The sequence below is a fragment of the Cinclus cinclus genome, chromosome 5 (genome assembly GCF_963662255.1).
Source record: "Cinclus cinclus chromosome 5, bCinCin1.1, whole genome shotgun sequence".
In the NCBI taxonomy this organism is placed as follows: domain Eukaryota; kingdom Metazoa; phylum Chordata; class Aves; order Passeriformes; family Cinclidae; genus Cinclus; species Cinclus cinclus.
The window spans coordinates 25031820-25049608 of NC_085050.1; the positions used below are offsets into that span (position 1 = coordinate 25031820).

The following is a 17789-nucleotide window of genomic DNA, read 5'->3' on the forward strand; positions in this document are numbered from 1 at the left end:
CTGGGAAAAAAATGGTATTTAGATACTCTCACTCATTACTGTTGGACTTCATAGACTTTTGTCACCTCCGGCAACATTTTGACAATCTCAGAGGTATTGACTGCCAAGTGATTAAGAAAGCAATTAACTATCTAGACAGACTTTTGGATTCTTTCCCTATCATTTAAACAGAGTATTCATTCCTCCAATTTACAGGTTTATTATAAAGGTATTAATACAATATGGATGCTTTCATTGTATAAATACTTGTGATAACTGGGTAATTATGGACAGTAGTGTTGACCATGGTAGAATTTAAAAAGTGAGAGACAAAATGTTGAAAATAAGTAAATTAAATCATTGGGAAGCAGAATCTAAACACATGGGCAACATGAAACTTGTTCCCATAAGACTACCATGAAATCCACCAAATCTCCCTTTCTTCCCTTTTCATTACATCCTCACACACCATGAAGGAAGAAAAAATATAAAATAAAATAAGAAGCATTCCACTTTTAAAATAAACTACCACTGTGAGCAATTTTTAGTTGAAGTTGCACAAAATGTTCAATAGAAACATGAAATTGAAAACATAGTTAAGTTCAGTTGGAAGAAATGTGATCTTGCCAAAATGGGTTACATAAAAAGGAACATAGCTAACACACAGTACATCTGGCAACAAACAAAAATCACGTCACACAAATGAAAAGTAAAACATCAGCACTAAACCTTGTTCCTTTAGACATTACAGTTTCCATCAGGATGAGGAGTGTTTATAATCACCAGGCTGAGTAACAGATAGGACTACTGCATCGTTCAGATTAACAGGATGAGCATGACAGAGTTAAATGAACCAGACTGCCCCAACACTCTCTAAAGAATGAGACAGAGGAAGACAAAAAGAGCACTCAAGTCTGGAAGTCTGGAAGGGAGCAGACTTTGATAAAGTAGAGCAGTAATTATTTGAACTGACCTGAATCAGTGTCATCACACAAGTAGGGAGGGCAAAATTATTATTCACATGAGACCATATTTCTGTCTACTCTGCTTAGAGGTTTTGTGCTATTAGAAAGAAATCCATAACATGTAGATAAGGTAGAAAAATTCCCAAATTTATTTCAGATTGTAGAAACTTATACTCAGACGTCTTTATCGCTCTTATTTTTTTTAAATGTTTGAATTGTATGACCTCAGTTGTTAAGAGTCATGGAACACCTCGGCAAATTCTGTTGCATTACACTTCTAGGCTAATTTCAGGTTTAATCTCTGTGCTTTATTCCAAGTCATAGCATTTATAAATCATCCCATTTGATACACTCAGTCTGACAGTCCCTCCTGCATTTCAAACCACATCTTCTCCTAACAGCAGTATCATTTTTTAAAAGTAGCAGCTTCCAGCTTCTCTTTGCAGTCATAGCACATTCTGGGTTTCTTAAAAAGTTCTTTTATTGTATAGTGGCTATTGACTCATCAAAAACTTCATTTTATGTTGAGAGCTTATTTGCTTGCCCACCACTTACACAGGCCCAGCTGCTTTTCTAACCAAGATCACTCATCCTAGATTTTATGGAAGTTAGATTTCAGAAGCCACTTGGTTCATATATATATTGAACCTATCAACTTGCCAGTGAAAGTACAAGTTATGAAAGGACACTGTCCTTCAGGACTTTCCCACATTCTAAACATAAAACAACCCCTAAATTCTCATCATTTCCTGGAAGAACATCAGAAGTCTTCTGCATCAAGCACCTGTAAAATGGCCACAGAACTCAGTGGGATGACGAGGAAATGGTGTTAATACATAGATATACATAGAGCATTTCATTATTGGGCTACACACAACTTTTTCTAACCTAAAACAGACTCTGTCACAGTGCTTATTAGCCTTGTTAATTATTTAATGAGGAATTTGGGTAGCATGCCAGAGCCCACTGAAGTCAGTGAAGAAGTCTTCCCCTAGTGATTACCAGCTTCAGCAGAAGCCTTTGGATTTTGTCTATCTCTGTGGTCAGCCACAGCAAAAAAGTTGCCACCCTGGAGCTCAGAACCTGTGATGAAGCTCAGGGAAGAACTGTCTTGCTTGTTCTGTGGCAAGAACTCATGTCACCAGAAGCTGGCATCTTCCCAAGGCTTGCTGCTATCAGAACAAAGTATGAAACTCACATGTTCCAAAGTCCCAAAGGCTGATGGAGGTCCTCTAGAGATCAACAGACAAAAGAAAGCATTGAAAATGAAGATCCTTTCAGACAGATTAATTTTAATGTCTGTGCTTAGTGTCTGGGTATTATAGTCCTGGACTGTATAGTCATTAAAAATGGAGCTGCAGCTCTTTTATCTTTTGCACGCTTTGTACTTTGCATTCAAGCATGACAGGAACCAATGGCAGAAGGAGGTAGAGCTTTTATTTAATAGAGCTGCGTGTTAGTGGGCACTTTTAATGCATTTTTTTGCAGCAGGACCCTCAAATACATTTTTAATAGGTAACTCTGTATGAAATTCTATAATAGTATTTCAGAAGACTGTAACACACTATCAAAAAAATTTAAAAATTAGGCAGTGTCCTAATCCTTCTATCAACCAGGCAGCAGTTCCTATTTCAAGCCCTGTAAAATAACTATGAAGTACAGGAAATTAATGTTTATCCAGACTACTCTATATTCCCAAAAAAGCTGGCCAGAGGAATTACTAAAATCAGCCAGAGGTTGTGTGCATGTTAGCACCCTAAATACCTAGCATGTTTAAGGACATGAAGACACACACTTTGCTCACACTTTCCTGAGCCTCACAGTTGCTGAAACGCCGGGAGGAAAGGAGTAGGGTTACGGTTTCAAGACACAGCACAAATCAGACTGGCTGCCAAGCTGTCCTTTATTTTTAATTTTTAACATTTTTTTTGCTTGGTAGGACAGCTCTGAGGATGGTCATGGGTAATAAGCTTCTTGCTAAACAGGAGACCCGACAGACAACAAGTTCATGGCTTTATCTCACAGTGAATCATTTTAATACTGAAACAAGCTTCTCCCCAGTAAGCAAAAAATGCTGGCATGGACAGCAACGAAGCAATTTTTAAGTCCCATTTTAACATGTTATAAAGTTGTCAGTTATTCTTCTGTTATTCAGTTAATACTAAAACAAGGGTTTAGTCTAAGGCTGTGTGAAGTGTCTACAGGAAGTGTACTGTAGCACTCACAAGTCCCACAGCTGAGTCACTTGAATGTCCCCAAGCTACTTTAAAGATAACATGTTTCCCAGAATCTCCTCTTAAACATACTCCCAGGATAGTCCCAGAGATTGGATTAAGCAGCCTAAAATTTGTATTTTATTTTTGTGTATGACAAGAGAATTTGCCTCTGGCTGCCCACGGAACTTTGAGAATCTGCTAGGTTTCTATATGTGGAAAGACTATATATTTGGGACTGGAATCTGCTTTTAATATTAAATTAATAGGCTGGACTTTTTACAGGCATAAATTTTAACATAGGGTGCTTTTTTTCTTTGAAACAATGCCTAAGATCAGTTTAATCACAATCCAGTTTCTTAAAGTGCATATTCTGCTAAGCAGAAAATATGGCTTTATGAAAATGCAGGTAATACCTACTGCACATACTATTTTAAAATAGTCAATTATTTTAAAAATAGCATATTGTGCACTAGCAAACCAGATTATCTGTTCTTTTTTTTTTTATGGTCATTAAAGACAAAATGTCTAGCAAAAACATAAAGAATTCTCTGACAGCTTTTAGCACCCACCAGATGGAAAGGGATTATTAAAAATGTGACCACTTCCTTATCTCAAACAACAGGCATTTATATTTCTCCCCTTCTCATATTTATTTATTCATTTGTTTTTGTTTATTTTCCCAGGTGGAAGTCTCTTCTCTTTTCCTTTCAGAAACTGCATGAGATGATGCAGTACCAAAAGTTAAAATTTAAATATCTGATAAGAAGTTCGCTGTTTGATGCTCAGTTAAAACTACTGACATAAACAAGTTCATGAAGTGCTACAGAATGCCTTAGAATGGCAGAGGGTTTATATAAACACAGCATTGCATCTAAGACTAAAACCTTTGGTTTTCTCATTTATATGCACCACAATATAACTCTCTTCAGCTGCTTCTCATTTAGTGAGCCTTTAAATTATTATTTCAACTAGTGAAAATAAACATCTACAAAACCCTTTAGATTGTCACTCAGAATGAAATATCTAGAACATTATGCTGGTGTATCAAGAGTAGGAGTTGTCCCTTCAAACCACCTCTAAATTCTTGAATATAAACACAGACTTTTTCACCTGTTCCACTCCTTTTCTGCTTTCTGGTGTTGTGCTGAGAGGCTTACACACTTCAAAGAATGGAAATAATCATAACAAGCTCTAATGCCTCCCAGTTTTCTGATAGGAGTGGTCTGAGGAACCTATTGTCTTAGATCAACTGAGGATGGATACAACAAAGAAAAAGGACGGTATGTGTTGAAAGACAATTCCCTCTCTTGGATGAGAGAATCAGCACCAAGCAATTGAGATGAACAAAGAAGAACTAGCAGCAGTCATTCAGTGAGAAGATACATTGCTTTCAGGTCATCTGGGTATTTAAGGGATGGAGAGTATGCAATTTCTAAAATTAAAACAGAAGAAGATGCTAAGTGAAGATAGGTAACTCCTGGAAACTACTTTCACATCAAAGACCAAAAATGCAAGCAGTCTATAAAATTTTGCAGCATACATCAGTTTGTAACTGATTTCTATTGAACCATATGTGAATGTCTGTGGTCCATAGCACTGAATTTTATCTTCAATCAACTCTATTAGTCATAACACTACACAATTATAAAATACTTAATTTGCAGTCTGTATAAAAACACAGATTAAGCAGATGGAACATGGGACGCCCAGGTTTACCCAAACAAATTGCAGATAAGGACATGTAATCTCTACTGGTTCAATGAAAGATGCATGGGGAGGATCAAATATGTGTGCATATAAAAATGAATGCAATTTGGTCAGACTAGATCCAATCCCTGCAGCTGCACAACTTCACTAAAGTGTTTAATGTCCTCTGATGTGCACAATAATCCCAGGTAAGAGGGGAATTGATTTACATTGCTTTCACAGCGTTAAATGCTCTAATTATTAAATAGCCCTCAACATATGGCAAGGAATTAAGGAATGTAAATCAGGAGCCATGTGCTACACAGATATCACATAAATGGTTCCCAAATAGCAACCCCACTTCTGGAAGGTTAGCAGAATCATACTTTTCTGATTTATACACAATTTCCACAAAAAAGTGATTAAATACTCTGTGTGATAAAGCAAACTATTAACAGGGTAAACATGTGGTAAAAAGCAGTGGTAAACAAAATTTCCTTTAGCTTGTGATTAATTTCATTAGAGCATTAACATGGAAAAAAACAGATATAAAAATATATGTAAAGACTAATCTTGGAATATTAAAATGCTTTGCTTCTTATAATTATAATGTATTAACTTTTGACAGTATTAATTCAAAATCTTCTGCTGATGCTTTAATTTAGAAGTTTGGTGAATAGTACAGCAACACATCCTCTGTAGCTGTTTCTTGAGATAGATGACTCATTGTTGAGCCAACACTAATATCAGAAATTTAAATGTATGCATATACCATAATGATAAAATTTCTTATCTATTCTACTTTCAAGTTTCCAAAGGATTTTTTCAAAAGCTATCATACAGCTGTTTAAATCTGCCAGTTGTTTAAAAGTGGTCAATGATTAGCAAGACAGTTTTATCTCCCTCCTTCATTCATCATCTCTTTTGTTCTGCCCTCCTTCCCCTTCCCATGTTTCTTGCTCATAGTGGTTTCTCACCTTGGCTTGTATTACCTTAGTGCTAGGTTGTTGAAAAACAGGGGTATTTTCTACTTCATATATGTTATTTGGAGTATTTAGAAATTAGTGTTAGATATTAATTGTAGCCACTAATATTGACAATTAAAACAGACTAAAATATTGTAAAAAATAAAAAAGTGTGAGCTGTTTTAATATACAATTACAATGTCCTTCTGCATGATCCTTTTTGACTACATATTTCTCTCTCTCTCTCTCCACACTATTAATTCTAAAAATTGGATGCACTAGATTGTGCACCAAAAAGGTTATTCTAAAGATAGTCACGAAATGGTAGCACTGCAAGAAAACAGAAACAGGAATATGTAGTCAGGAGTACTGCCAGAAGGAACAGATCTGTCTCAGACCAGTCAACAGCACCAGGGAACTGTGCTGCCACAAAAGGAAGGCCACACAATCTGTGGGTAAAGGACAATCTTTGCTTTCTACCTACCTAGGAGTCTGCTTTCACATCATTTCAACCTCCTCCATCCAGTTTCCTTGGAAGAGAAATCTTCCAGGCAGCTGGATGCCAGCAGCTGTACCTGGGAGGAGGGTAAGGCAAGGCTGGGTTTCCAACAACAAAAAAAAATTAAAAAAAAAAAAATACACAGCTGCATCTACATGGCAGGTCTCACCTGGAGTTGAGTAACACTATGCTTAGATGGAATCAATTCATCAAATTTTGGTCAAAAAAGACAGTTGGGCATTTTTTTCTAAGAATGGACAAAACAGATAGGTATTTAGAAAAGAAAAAGGCAATATAAAAACAGAGGAATTAAGCAGGAGGAACTTTGGATGGTGTCTCAGGGCACTTCAGAAGGGCAGAGATTAGAGGCTCCTGGGTGCTTCCTGGGGAGGTGTTGGTCTCTAGCATACACAGTGCTGTGTAGCTTCTCAGTTCCCTGTACACTGCCAAAGTAAACTGAGAAGGATTTAATACAGTGCCTGTCCTTTAAAATACTGTCTTTTCACATATTTAACCTTTTCAGGACTTCAGCATAAGGTGATAATGGGAAAAATGTGGCAAAGAAAATAAATAAGGATAGTTCCTCTTCATTTTCGCAGATACTGTCTGCCTAAAATCTTATATTTTTCAGTGGGATCCTTATGAATAAAAAGCTCAAGATTTGTATAACACTGTGCATACTACTGTTCTGAAGCAGTTTAAACCTTTCATTTACACAGATTTTTTTTTAGACTTTTTCCTTCAGCTATATCTTCAAGATCTAACATACTATTTTTTTTCACCTTTTCCAAGATGGAAAGCTGCAGCCAATATTTCGACATCTTGCTGGCTGTCAGCTAAAGAATCATAGAACAACTGAGTTTAAGAGCCTTTGGAAGGTCCAAGGCACAGCAATCTCTGAAGACACAGCAAGCTGCCCAGGTCATATTCTGTCAAATTGTGAAGGTCTCCACTAATATGGAAAGTCCACCACAACTCTGAACAGCCATTGTCTGCTGAAAATCATCAGCATTGGCCTAATAGTTATGAGTTTGCCTAGTAAAGCTAAGGAGGGGAAGAAAATAATTATTATTCTTTTTTGGTCCTTTTAGATTATGTGCCATAAACAAAGAGTATTCTAACACTGTTTTGCCACAATCAGGTATTGATTGTAGGCCTGATGTAGTACAAGCCTGTTGTGCTATGCAGAATGTCTTGTGGGAGTTTTTTCTTTATGGGTGCTAAAACACAGAAAATTTATTTAAATGTGTATTTGCTATTAGAGGGCTCAAGAACAAAGGTTACAAAAACCCCAACCTTTTCTACACAAAGAAGCTGAAACAGTTATCCATGTCCATTTAATCCCAAGTTTTTAGTTTTCATTGAAAATAAAATTTCAAAACTTGTCAATTAATTGTCTTGAAAGTTATGCATGTCTATTTGCTCAAATATTAGTTGTTGTCACACAAGCAGAAATCAATATCACCAGTGATGCTAGACATATCACAGTGTGATATAATTGCCATTTTTCCTTAAACCAAACATATCCTTAAGGTCCACTTTTTCACTTTTGTGAAGGGCAGTGTGTTCCAAGTATTGTCTGCGTCCTACACATCTAAACCCAAAATGTCAAAGACCATTAATGCTTTATTATAAACTGGTTTAATAGCTCTTCACCAAAACCTTCACAATATCTTTAGGTGATTATATAAGTGAATAATTGATCTTTATAACTTACATTCTTAAATACCACTTTTTTTTTTTTTAGTATATCTTATTTAGGAAAATATTTGAAATGTAATTTATGTAATTTTCTGTGTGTCTCCTATAAAAAGAATATACAAAACTGAGTACTCCATGGATGTATCACACAGCAGTAAACATTAAAGGATTTCCCTGATGTTCTTTATAAGTACACTTTTTACTGTAAGCCAGAATACTATTAATTTTGTATTACAAAATCACTTCATTTCTACAGATTGACAATTTTTTTTTTCATTGTAAGCAACATATACATTGATTTCTACATTTTAAATTCACTTTTTGCTTGGTTAAAATCCACTAGTAAAAATCCATTAAATCCATTAAAATCCCTAAAGTTATCCTGGATGAATTTCTAATGCGCTTAAATATTTCTGAAAATGTTTTAGAGTTAGATTATTTAATAATAACTATATTTCTAATTCAGGTGGCTTTATGCAAATTGTATCATTACACATGGGTAATAAAAACTTTGGAACTACAATATTGCATTCCTTTGGTACTTAGTTATTTAAACTAGTCAGCCTGAATGAGAAGTAGTTGCATATTTCAGATAGAAAAAATATAATTGCAAGATATAACATGATAAAAGGCCTTAGTGGAAAGCTGTCAACAGTAGAATACCTTGGATATCAACAAGTCCACTGCTTCTCAACCATTTCCCAAATAACCCAGAATAACTGCATCACAGAGAAAAGATGATGGTTTTGATGGTTTGGTCATTATCCACCAAATCTGGCTGGAAAATGTAACCACCCCATCAGTCTGATTTACAATGAGCACCAGTGAGCTACACAGAAATCTGCAGTATCTGCTGCCACAGCTTCCTTGCAGACGAGACAAAAGTAAGCAAAGCTCTAATTCAGCCTTGGTGTCGTCTGCAGTAATTCTAGCATTAGAAGCAAATGCTGATGCCTTGCCAGGACAGAAAAAAAAAAAAGAGTACAAAATATACACGTTCAGTGGACTGGGAGATCCTCCCAGACTAGCTCCTCTATAGGCATACTGTAAAGTACCTGCATTACTGTTAACTCATCTGAGGCTGAACATTTGACTCTTTGGGATGGTGCTGTGCAGGGCCAGGAGGAGGGCTCAATGATCCTTGTGGATTCTTCCAACTCAGCTTATTTTGTGATTCTGCAAATTTTTTGCTTCGCATTGTGCAACACTTTCCTCAGTTGCACTTCCCTGCGCAGTTGCAGCATTAATTTTATGTTTACATCTTCACTGTAGATTTATTAACTGACTTTCAATACATAAATAACCAAAATAACCTCTGTCTAGCTACTCAGCCCCTATCCTATACTAGATAATTTTTCTGGTTTGTTCTTTAGCATCAAAGAGGTTTCTGTGGGTTTTTTATCCTTTCACTTACCTAATGAATCATTCCCTGGAATGCTTATAGCTACTGAGTTAGTTCTGTTCTTGGATTTAGCACTGCCTGCCCTGGATAAATTATTAATGAGATTTTCATATCCTCCTCTCTATTGCTTTTCCATTTTTAACAAGGAACGCTTTTTCCTAACATACACTATCCACAGCTCTAACATAAATTAACCTGAGTTTCTCTCCGACTCCTCTGAAAGCACTGTTATGGCCAGATTCCATGTGACCCTTCCAGGTATGCCCAAAAGAGGAGCATACAGTCGTTTACTCCTTTGTGTCCCAGCATAGCCACAAAGATTGTGGGCTTTTAGAAAATGCAAGTGCTGCTCTAAATTGCTCTGCAATAGCACTGCCAGAGAGATATTATCATTTTCAAAAGATGAACCTGGAAAAAAGAAAGACAAAGGAAGCAACCAGAACTGAGACCAGGAACTGCACTTTTCCCATTTATAAACGGTAGGGAAAGCTTTCTAGTAGTGTTCTGCAGAAAAAAATATAGTCAGACAACCTTCCATTATGATACTCTGAACTTGCATTGGGGCTGACAAACACCTCTAAGGTTTGGCTAGGGGACTAACCAAGCTAGGGTCCCCCAGCTAGGGACTGCTATAGCTACAAACTCTTCCGAAGCTCATTAAAAACTCTGAATCACAGTGATGTATAAATACCGGGCCCTAAATTCAACATGTTCCAGATTATCAGCATATGACCATGGCTATGTTTCCTGGCAACTGAAAACCTCCAGCTATTTGATAAACACACACACACACACACACACACACACACAGAGATAGAGAGATGCATGCAGCTCTCCTGATCTGGGCAGGAGACAAAGATAATCTGTGAAAAATGGTTTTCCCTTGTGCTCATATTGGTGAGCACATCACACAACTTGTAATCACCAAATCTGATATTCTACATCATTACACTGATTCTATGCAATGAATTATCCAGTGCTCCAAAGATGAAAGATCACACCTGCAAGTGTTCACTGCTGACCATCTCTCTGATAGCAACAGTCAGCAAGAATTCCCCTCCATTCTCTTCAGTTTTCCTGTTCAATTGATTACAAAATGTTGGGGGGAAAAGAGGATTTGGTCTCTCTGTATGAGAAATGCAATGCAGATTCTTGCTTAATGCAATCAGAACGCTTGAAAGTAGAGACAGTTCCTTCAAAATGGAATCACAGTGCATTTAATTTTCACCTACCTACTGTCTCATATTCCTTTTTTTTTTTTAACAATTGCTATTCAACTCTTTGGTTACAATAAGAATGCCATTCCTGAAGCTGGTGAGACTAACCACAATTTGCAGAAGGATCCTGACATTTCCATACATTTTATCAATGTCAATATGGCACTTGAAACTTTAGGCTATGAAGTCCAGTCCTCTGTCCTTGTAACTTTCCTTTTGTTTTGTTTTGATTGTTCTCGAATTTTTAAGTTTTCTATTCAATTGTATTTTATAACTTTCAGAGAGTAGAAAAGACAGAAGTTCTATAGCAGTTGGAAAGACCAATTTCAGATGTGAGAAAGTAAAGAAATCTGAATAACTTATGGAGACTAAATGGTTAAGTATCCAGCATGATCATGTCTATTCATGGGGCAGAGGAGAGCAGACAGATAATTCAATCATTTCCAGATATTTTGGTTCCTTTCTTAGTTTTAGTGCCCATTAATGCATGGATTTCCTTTCCAAAATGCTAATAAAAAAGCAAAGGATTTATGAAAAAATGTTATCCTAATTATCTTGCAAACTTACAGCAAATAAAAAGATGAAAATACCTTCATGATTTTTAGAAAGTCCTAAACAACTAAGGTCTGTATGAGATGCCATTTGCATGGCTATATTTCATACAAATTAATGTTAATGATACAGGAAATTTGTTTTGAAGTCGAACTTGTAATTTATTTTGATGGCTAAACAGAAATGGAATGGAATGTTTGGGTAAAATAGTTCATTTCAGAGCTAAAAGTGCAGTCAAGAGTGTTCCAGCTGCAATCCTGTGCTTAGCATAAAATGGGTATAGAGAAAAGATTATCTGCCCTTGAATAAACCCGTGATTATCCATATTAATACAGTAGGTTGGGGTGTATATCTAAGTCACATGAGATGTATCTGGCTTCAGGGGATGGTGCAGTGTCATCTTCTCCCTGCCCACACCCATTTTGCAGGTTATTTCCTCACTGTAGTGCTCACACATCACTCAAGGATCCCAGCTGCTAGGACAGCCAATAGTCAACAGCCAAAACCTGTTCAACTGACAGAGGTGTGCCACCAGTAAAAGTTAAGCCTTCCTCAACAGTCTATAGAAAATAGTGCTCAGTTTTGAAGTGCATCAGTAAAGCATCAAGTTACATACTGTCAGTACTCACACCAAGTCTCACAGTAAAATGAATTACAAATCTGTTTTTTAATGCAGGAACTACCTCCCAGCCAGACATTTACTTAGCTGAATTTATTATGCAGTCTTTCAAGAAGCCTATACATTTCCCTTCTGTTGGTCAATAACTAGATAAAATGCCAGTACTACCCCAAAACATTTCATTACTAAAGGACCACTTTTTAACACTGATCTATATTCTTGCTCTATGACATCTCTGAAAATGTCTTTCACAGCAAATGAAAGTGGGCTGATGAGCAGCTCTTGCTTTCTGACGACTTTAGAAGAATTCATGTCAGATCCTGGACTATTTCTGTTATAGCACGTAAGGCCAGATTGTGATCTGAGTCACAGTAGTGATATGTGCACAATAATGGAAACTGCTATGCCAAAGTAAACATTCTACTGGTTTCAAATGAGCTATTTCAGATTCATATAAAGGGAAGTGAAACACAACCGAGACTAGGTATCTTAAATTAATGATGTCTGGCATGGACAGAATGCAGTAATCTCTTGCAAAAGCATTTTTAGAAATTCCCAGGGCTTACCAGGCACGTAGTGTTAAAAAACAAAAAACAAAAAAAAAACCCCAAAAAAAACCCAAAAAAAAACAACAACCAAAAAAAAAAGGTTAATTATTTCCACATCTCTTTTCAGACTACAGGTCAATATAGAAAAAGGAATAAACTGCAAGAAAATTCCTGAACGATTAAAGTACCTAATTACTATGCACTATGCTATGTACAAAAGCTTCATTTGTTTGTTTTGTATCATAAATTATCACAACTGCCATTTACATGTGTTCTTTTAAACTAAGAATCCATCCATCCACAACTGAAGTATTCTTGAAGATTAAGATTAATGTGTCATGAATCACCACGGTTTAATATGCATGACACAGTTTCATTTCACACATATTCTGCATGGGTTGATTGCCATGTATGCCAATATCAAACAGATGTTAATTCTTTAATTTTTTGCTCTCAGAGTATGTTTTAATTAACTATGAGGCTTCATAAAGAAAAAGAGGGAGGTTATGTGGAAGCAAAATTTAATGAAAAATATAAAAGAAAAATGCATTAGATTTTTTCTTTATTTCATTTTCTCAACAATGTAATTTCAATGTTAAAAAATACTTGATATGCAAAGGAACTTCAGACTGCTCTCATTAAATGGCTCATTCCTCATAAGCAAGAAAACTTTGATTATTTTTCTAATAAAATACATGATTTTAAGAGCCCTGCCTATTCAACATGAGCTTGGTGATATGAAACGTTTCTGCAAGCCACTGTATGTTTACACTCTGCATAAGTTCTTAAATTTGAGTATTTTGGTATTTTGTAAAAAAATCAAAACTCCATGTAAAACATGACTATATAAATTCTCGCGTCAACAGTGCTGTGGGTTCTATGAATTATCTAAATTAAAAGGTCTTTAAATATATAACATTTTGCAAGCCTCCTCTGTACAGAGGCCAGAAATGGAAATGAAAAGGCATCCTTGGTTAAAAGTAATGTATAATGAAAAAGCTCCTTTCAGTCAGCGTCAGCTCTCACTTTCTGCTGTGTCAGATGCAAGCCACAATTCTCCAGGACCAGAACAGCAACAGAGCCACAGGTCAGGACAGAACAGTGTTGGACAAAAACTCTGAGCTTTAACTAATACCTAATTTGATCAGAGTTGTTATTGTAATTTCCATGGGAGTTGGAGCATGCCTCTAGCTTTGGGCCTGATCTTCCTGAAATCAACAGGAGCAGGAATGGCTCCCAAGGATTTTGCACTAGAATTAGTTTCATCAAGCTGAAACAGTCCCCAGGTTGAAAATTACAATCACTAAAACAGTTAAAAATAATAATAGTAGCAGTAGAAGTGTATATTTGAATCATACATGTTAATGTTATGTAGTATAAATACAGATAAACAACAGTAGTAGTTAAAATATTGTCAAAACTAAGATATTCAGCCCCTCCCTATGTCATAGAGATTTTTCTGTACGCAGTAATATTTTCAACACCATAAAAATTATTTAAATTTCTTGCCGATATAACACATACTGACATAAAATGGCATACAGCCTCAAAATCGAAATGTGAACTGACATTTTGAAAAATAACTGACAGTCATGGCACAGGAGTGCAGTGACCTCTGTCCTCCAATATTTTCTTTTTCTGTATTTTTTTTCCAAATGCCCAAATAAGTGCAAGGCACCCAGAAAAGAAATGCATATAACCAGTGACACCTTAATTCCAAAGAAGTTAAAATCACAACATTTTCACTGAATTTACTGGGCCAAGGAATGAATCTAAAATGTGGAATTTATATACATCACAGAGAACACTTGTGCAGATTTCTGAAAGCATACACCTATAGCATTGCAGGGAATTAAGCCTGCATTCCTTGTTCAACCAAAATTCCCTGACTGGAATAACAGCTTTAGATGTTATTTTTGTTCACATTCTGTTTTACTATGTTAAAACACCGGACCTTTTTTCTTTTTACTTAAGATAAATGTGTGAAAGTGCCTTCTTTCCATTCATAGATGTTATCTTCCTCAAACTTCAAATGATTCATCTGGGTGAATGTAGTTATAAATAATTTATCAAGATACATACCAGTTGTTAGGGAAAAAAAACCCTGGAGGAAGAATATCACTGCATAAAATCCGAACATTAAAATTGATTTTTAAAAAACAATCTTTAATTGGTTTTATTACCTCCTAATCCAGGTCTGAGGCGATTATCATAACCATCCAGAAGTCTGTCTAGAATTCTTGTAAAGATGGTGATGTTATTCTTAGCTTCGTCTTCCAGGGAGTCAGCCAGCACTGATCTAAATGGATATTTTACATTTTAGAAGGTGCTAAGTATGTTTTAATATACACTCAACATGCTTTTTTTTTTTTTTTTCCAGGCTGGCCTTTACTTGCTGCATTAAAACAGGAAAGGTGTATTTAACAGTATACAAATATACAATTTCTATATAACAAATTCAGACATATAAGGGTCAACAGCATACTATTTAAAGTATCCAGGAAGTCATTTTCCAGTAGCCTATACTTGTAGGCATCACTGCATTATTCTGAGTACTACTTCAAGCTCCACCTGTTAGTGGAGGCTGCACTAGTGCAAAACCCTAGAAGAGCTTCCCAGGCTTTGGTGGTAGGTCACTCCTGGACTGATAACCCAGGACCCCATGTACAAACCCAGCTCCTTGCAGCTCTGTCTTATCTGTCCTCACCTAGGTATACTCTATCTCTGGATAAATCCTGTGGATTTGCCTCCACCCAATGGTCATGTCATGTACATGACCAGAAGAACTAACATGAGGGAAAACTCCAGCGATCATGCTCAGGGAGTCCTCTGACGCCAGCAGTTGGTGGGAGGGAACACCAGTGCTGACTAGCAAGATGCAGGATAGCTGTGGACAGCCTTCATCTTTCTAAAACCCTATTTTGTCATAAAAAGCAGTATCTGATATTCCATCAGATGCAGAAAAGCCTTATAAAAGTTGGATGGGTAAAGGAATCATAAATGAAGTGTCAAGAAGAATCTATAGATCAATGATTGTTTCAAACTTCCCCAATAAAGAAAGGGACATTACAGCCTTTATGGATCAAATCTCTGTGGAACACGTTAGGGGCTGGAATATGAACCTGCAGCCCAGCCAGCTGTGGTGCTCCACAGTCCTCCAGAACCTGGGCACCCAGACCAAAAGGGTTTGTGCCAGGGAAACCCTGACACGCAGAAAGCCTTCCACATGTAAATGTTACTGTGCCAACAATTTTAAGCACTGTGCGTGTGAAATACACGAGCTCGTCAGTGTCACCTGCTTAAAATCAGCACATTGATATCAAGGAAGTAAAGCATCATACGCTACACACATGATCATTTACACCTTTTTCAGCAAGATAAAATTTTAATCCAAATGTTTGAGTACTAATCATATCAAAATGAAGGCATTCTGAATGCCATAACAGCAAGCATGTTTTCCTTCTCCTCCTCCTAACCAAAAGTAGGTTTAGGTGATATTTTCTCAAAAGCAAACTGTAAAATTATTAAAGACAAGGCAGTATGTTGGTCCCCAGTTCAATAGCATAAAGTATTTAAATGTAAATTATTGCAGTCTGTGCTTTCCAACATATAAACCATAGAATCGACCCAAATCAGATAACTTATAAAGAAAACATTAAAATGTTGTGTGATTTTACTCATGTGTCAGTTTTTTCTTAGTTGCAATTTTTGGTTTGTAAAATGTATCATTATACTCATGGACTACCAGAATACGTCTCTGCCATTTTTAAGCTCCTTTTTGAGATACAACGGGTTTTGAACTCAAGATTCCACTAAGAAAATTTAGATCAATACAATTACATCAAATTAAGGTCGCATCCTGCAAACTTTGCTTAGGCAAAAGTCTTTAATAACATATATAGTATCTTTGACGTCAGTAAGATTACTCACTTGAGTAGGGTTTGCAGGATCTGGCCCACTGTGACTCAACTAATACTGCACCATAGTTAGGTATAAAATATGAAATAGAAAACATAGTTTCAGAAACATTTTGTTTGCTGGGAAACAAACAAAAATATTGGAGACTCGTTAAACCTTAGGAAACTTGCATTATATAGAACACAATCTTTATCATGTTAGGACAAGACCTACTGCAGCCAGAACCAAAGCAAGTATATCAAAGTTACAAACTACAATTAATTGCGTGTTTGGGAACTGTGATCAACACAAAAGTATAATGTAATAATAATTACTTCCTCTTGTGCTGCAATTTAGAAATTGAGAACTTTAAACAGCATAAGAAAAGTTGATTAATAAATGATGCTATTGTTTTATTATACGTGATTGTGAAGTTGTATGCTATCTCCACCTAGAGGTTTAAAGCTTAAGCATCATTTTGAATTCTATTATGTTTGACCAAAAAAAATCAAGGAAAAAAAAAGATATGTCCATATTGATAAATACATGAGCATTATTTTAAAGACAGTGATTTGCAGTGTGACTTCATGATAATCTATTTCTCCATTTTGTAAGGTACAGAATCACAGTGATACAGTAACTCAAACCTTTTAAGATCCAAAAAAGCATTTAAAGAAATTGTTATTTTAATGGTGAAATAAAGCATCAATTCACAAACCGTTAAAGGACAAGAGATCAGGCTTTTATGGTCCCTAAACTGCATTCTACTGCATTTGCTCTAGAAACTGTGTAATACTGCATTCAAACAGCTAAGAAAGATTTTATTATTATTATTACGTTACTACATACCATACTTTTATAACCCCTCACACAAGCTCACCCTTTGCAGATTGTAACACATGTTCGCACCAAACCACAAAACTAAATATCCTCTCACCTTGTTGGTAGCCACACCAATAAAACGAGAAGAACCAACCGCATCTCGGAGAGTGCCAGCTTCCTCTTCATCGCTGCTCTTCGCAAAACCTAACGGTGCAAGAAAAACACAAACCCACTCTCAGCCACAGTCAGTCTCCGCCAAGCAGTGCTTTCAACTTAACCCGAGGAAAATATGTCAATTCACTGGAGAAAGGGAACCACTGGATTTCCGCAGCACTTTTCAGTACTAGCAACTTATTGTATCTCCATCTTTCCCAACGATCCTGCTCTGTGCAAGGAGGCAACGTATGATCAGAAGCGGCATGTGAGCCGGCGCATCAGATGCTTTCCTGTTCCGTGATGTGAAAGCCCCGAGACGAAAAGGGACAAAAAATAAAAACCGTATGTATGGGAGGATGGGGGTTTAACCACCCCTCGCCTCACTACGGCACACCGCAGCCGGGGGGGCGGGGGGCGGGCGGGAGGCAGAGTCATGCCATTCGCCGGGGCTCGGTGCGGGGACCGCGGGCGAGCCGCCCCCCGTCGCCGCCGAGCGCCCAGCACGTTTGACAGCTGCTCGGCAAAGCACCGGCGGCCGCCGCCGGGGGGGCGGCGTGGGCAGCCC

The 17789-nt window shown here is 36.8% G+C and overlaps 1 protein-coding gene across 1 annotated transcript in view; it reads right to left on the reverse strand.

The window, feature by feature from the left end:
* The window catches only part of GABRA2 (gamma-aminobutyric acid type A receptor subunit alpha2), a 57020-nt gene extending 39766 nt beyond the window's left edge, over positions 1 to 17254 (reverse strand). The window contains exons 1-2 of the mRNA XM_062493492.1: positions 17184 to 17254; positions 14533 to 14648 (exon numbers count right to left, since the gene is read on the reverse strand). Coding sequence (XP_062349476.1) covers positions 14533 to 14648; positions 17184 to 17254 — 187 coding nt within the window. The remainder of the gene's footprint in view (positions 1 to 14532; positions 14649 to 17183) is intronic.
* Positions 17255 to 17789: the final 535 nt, after the last annotated feature.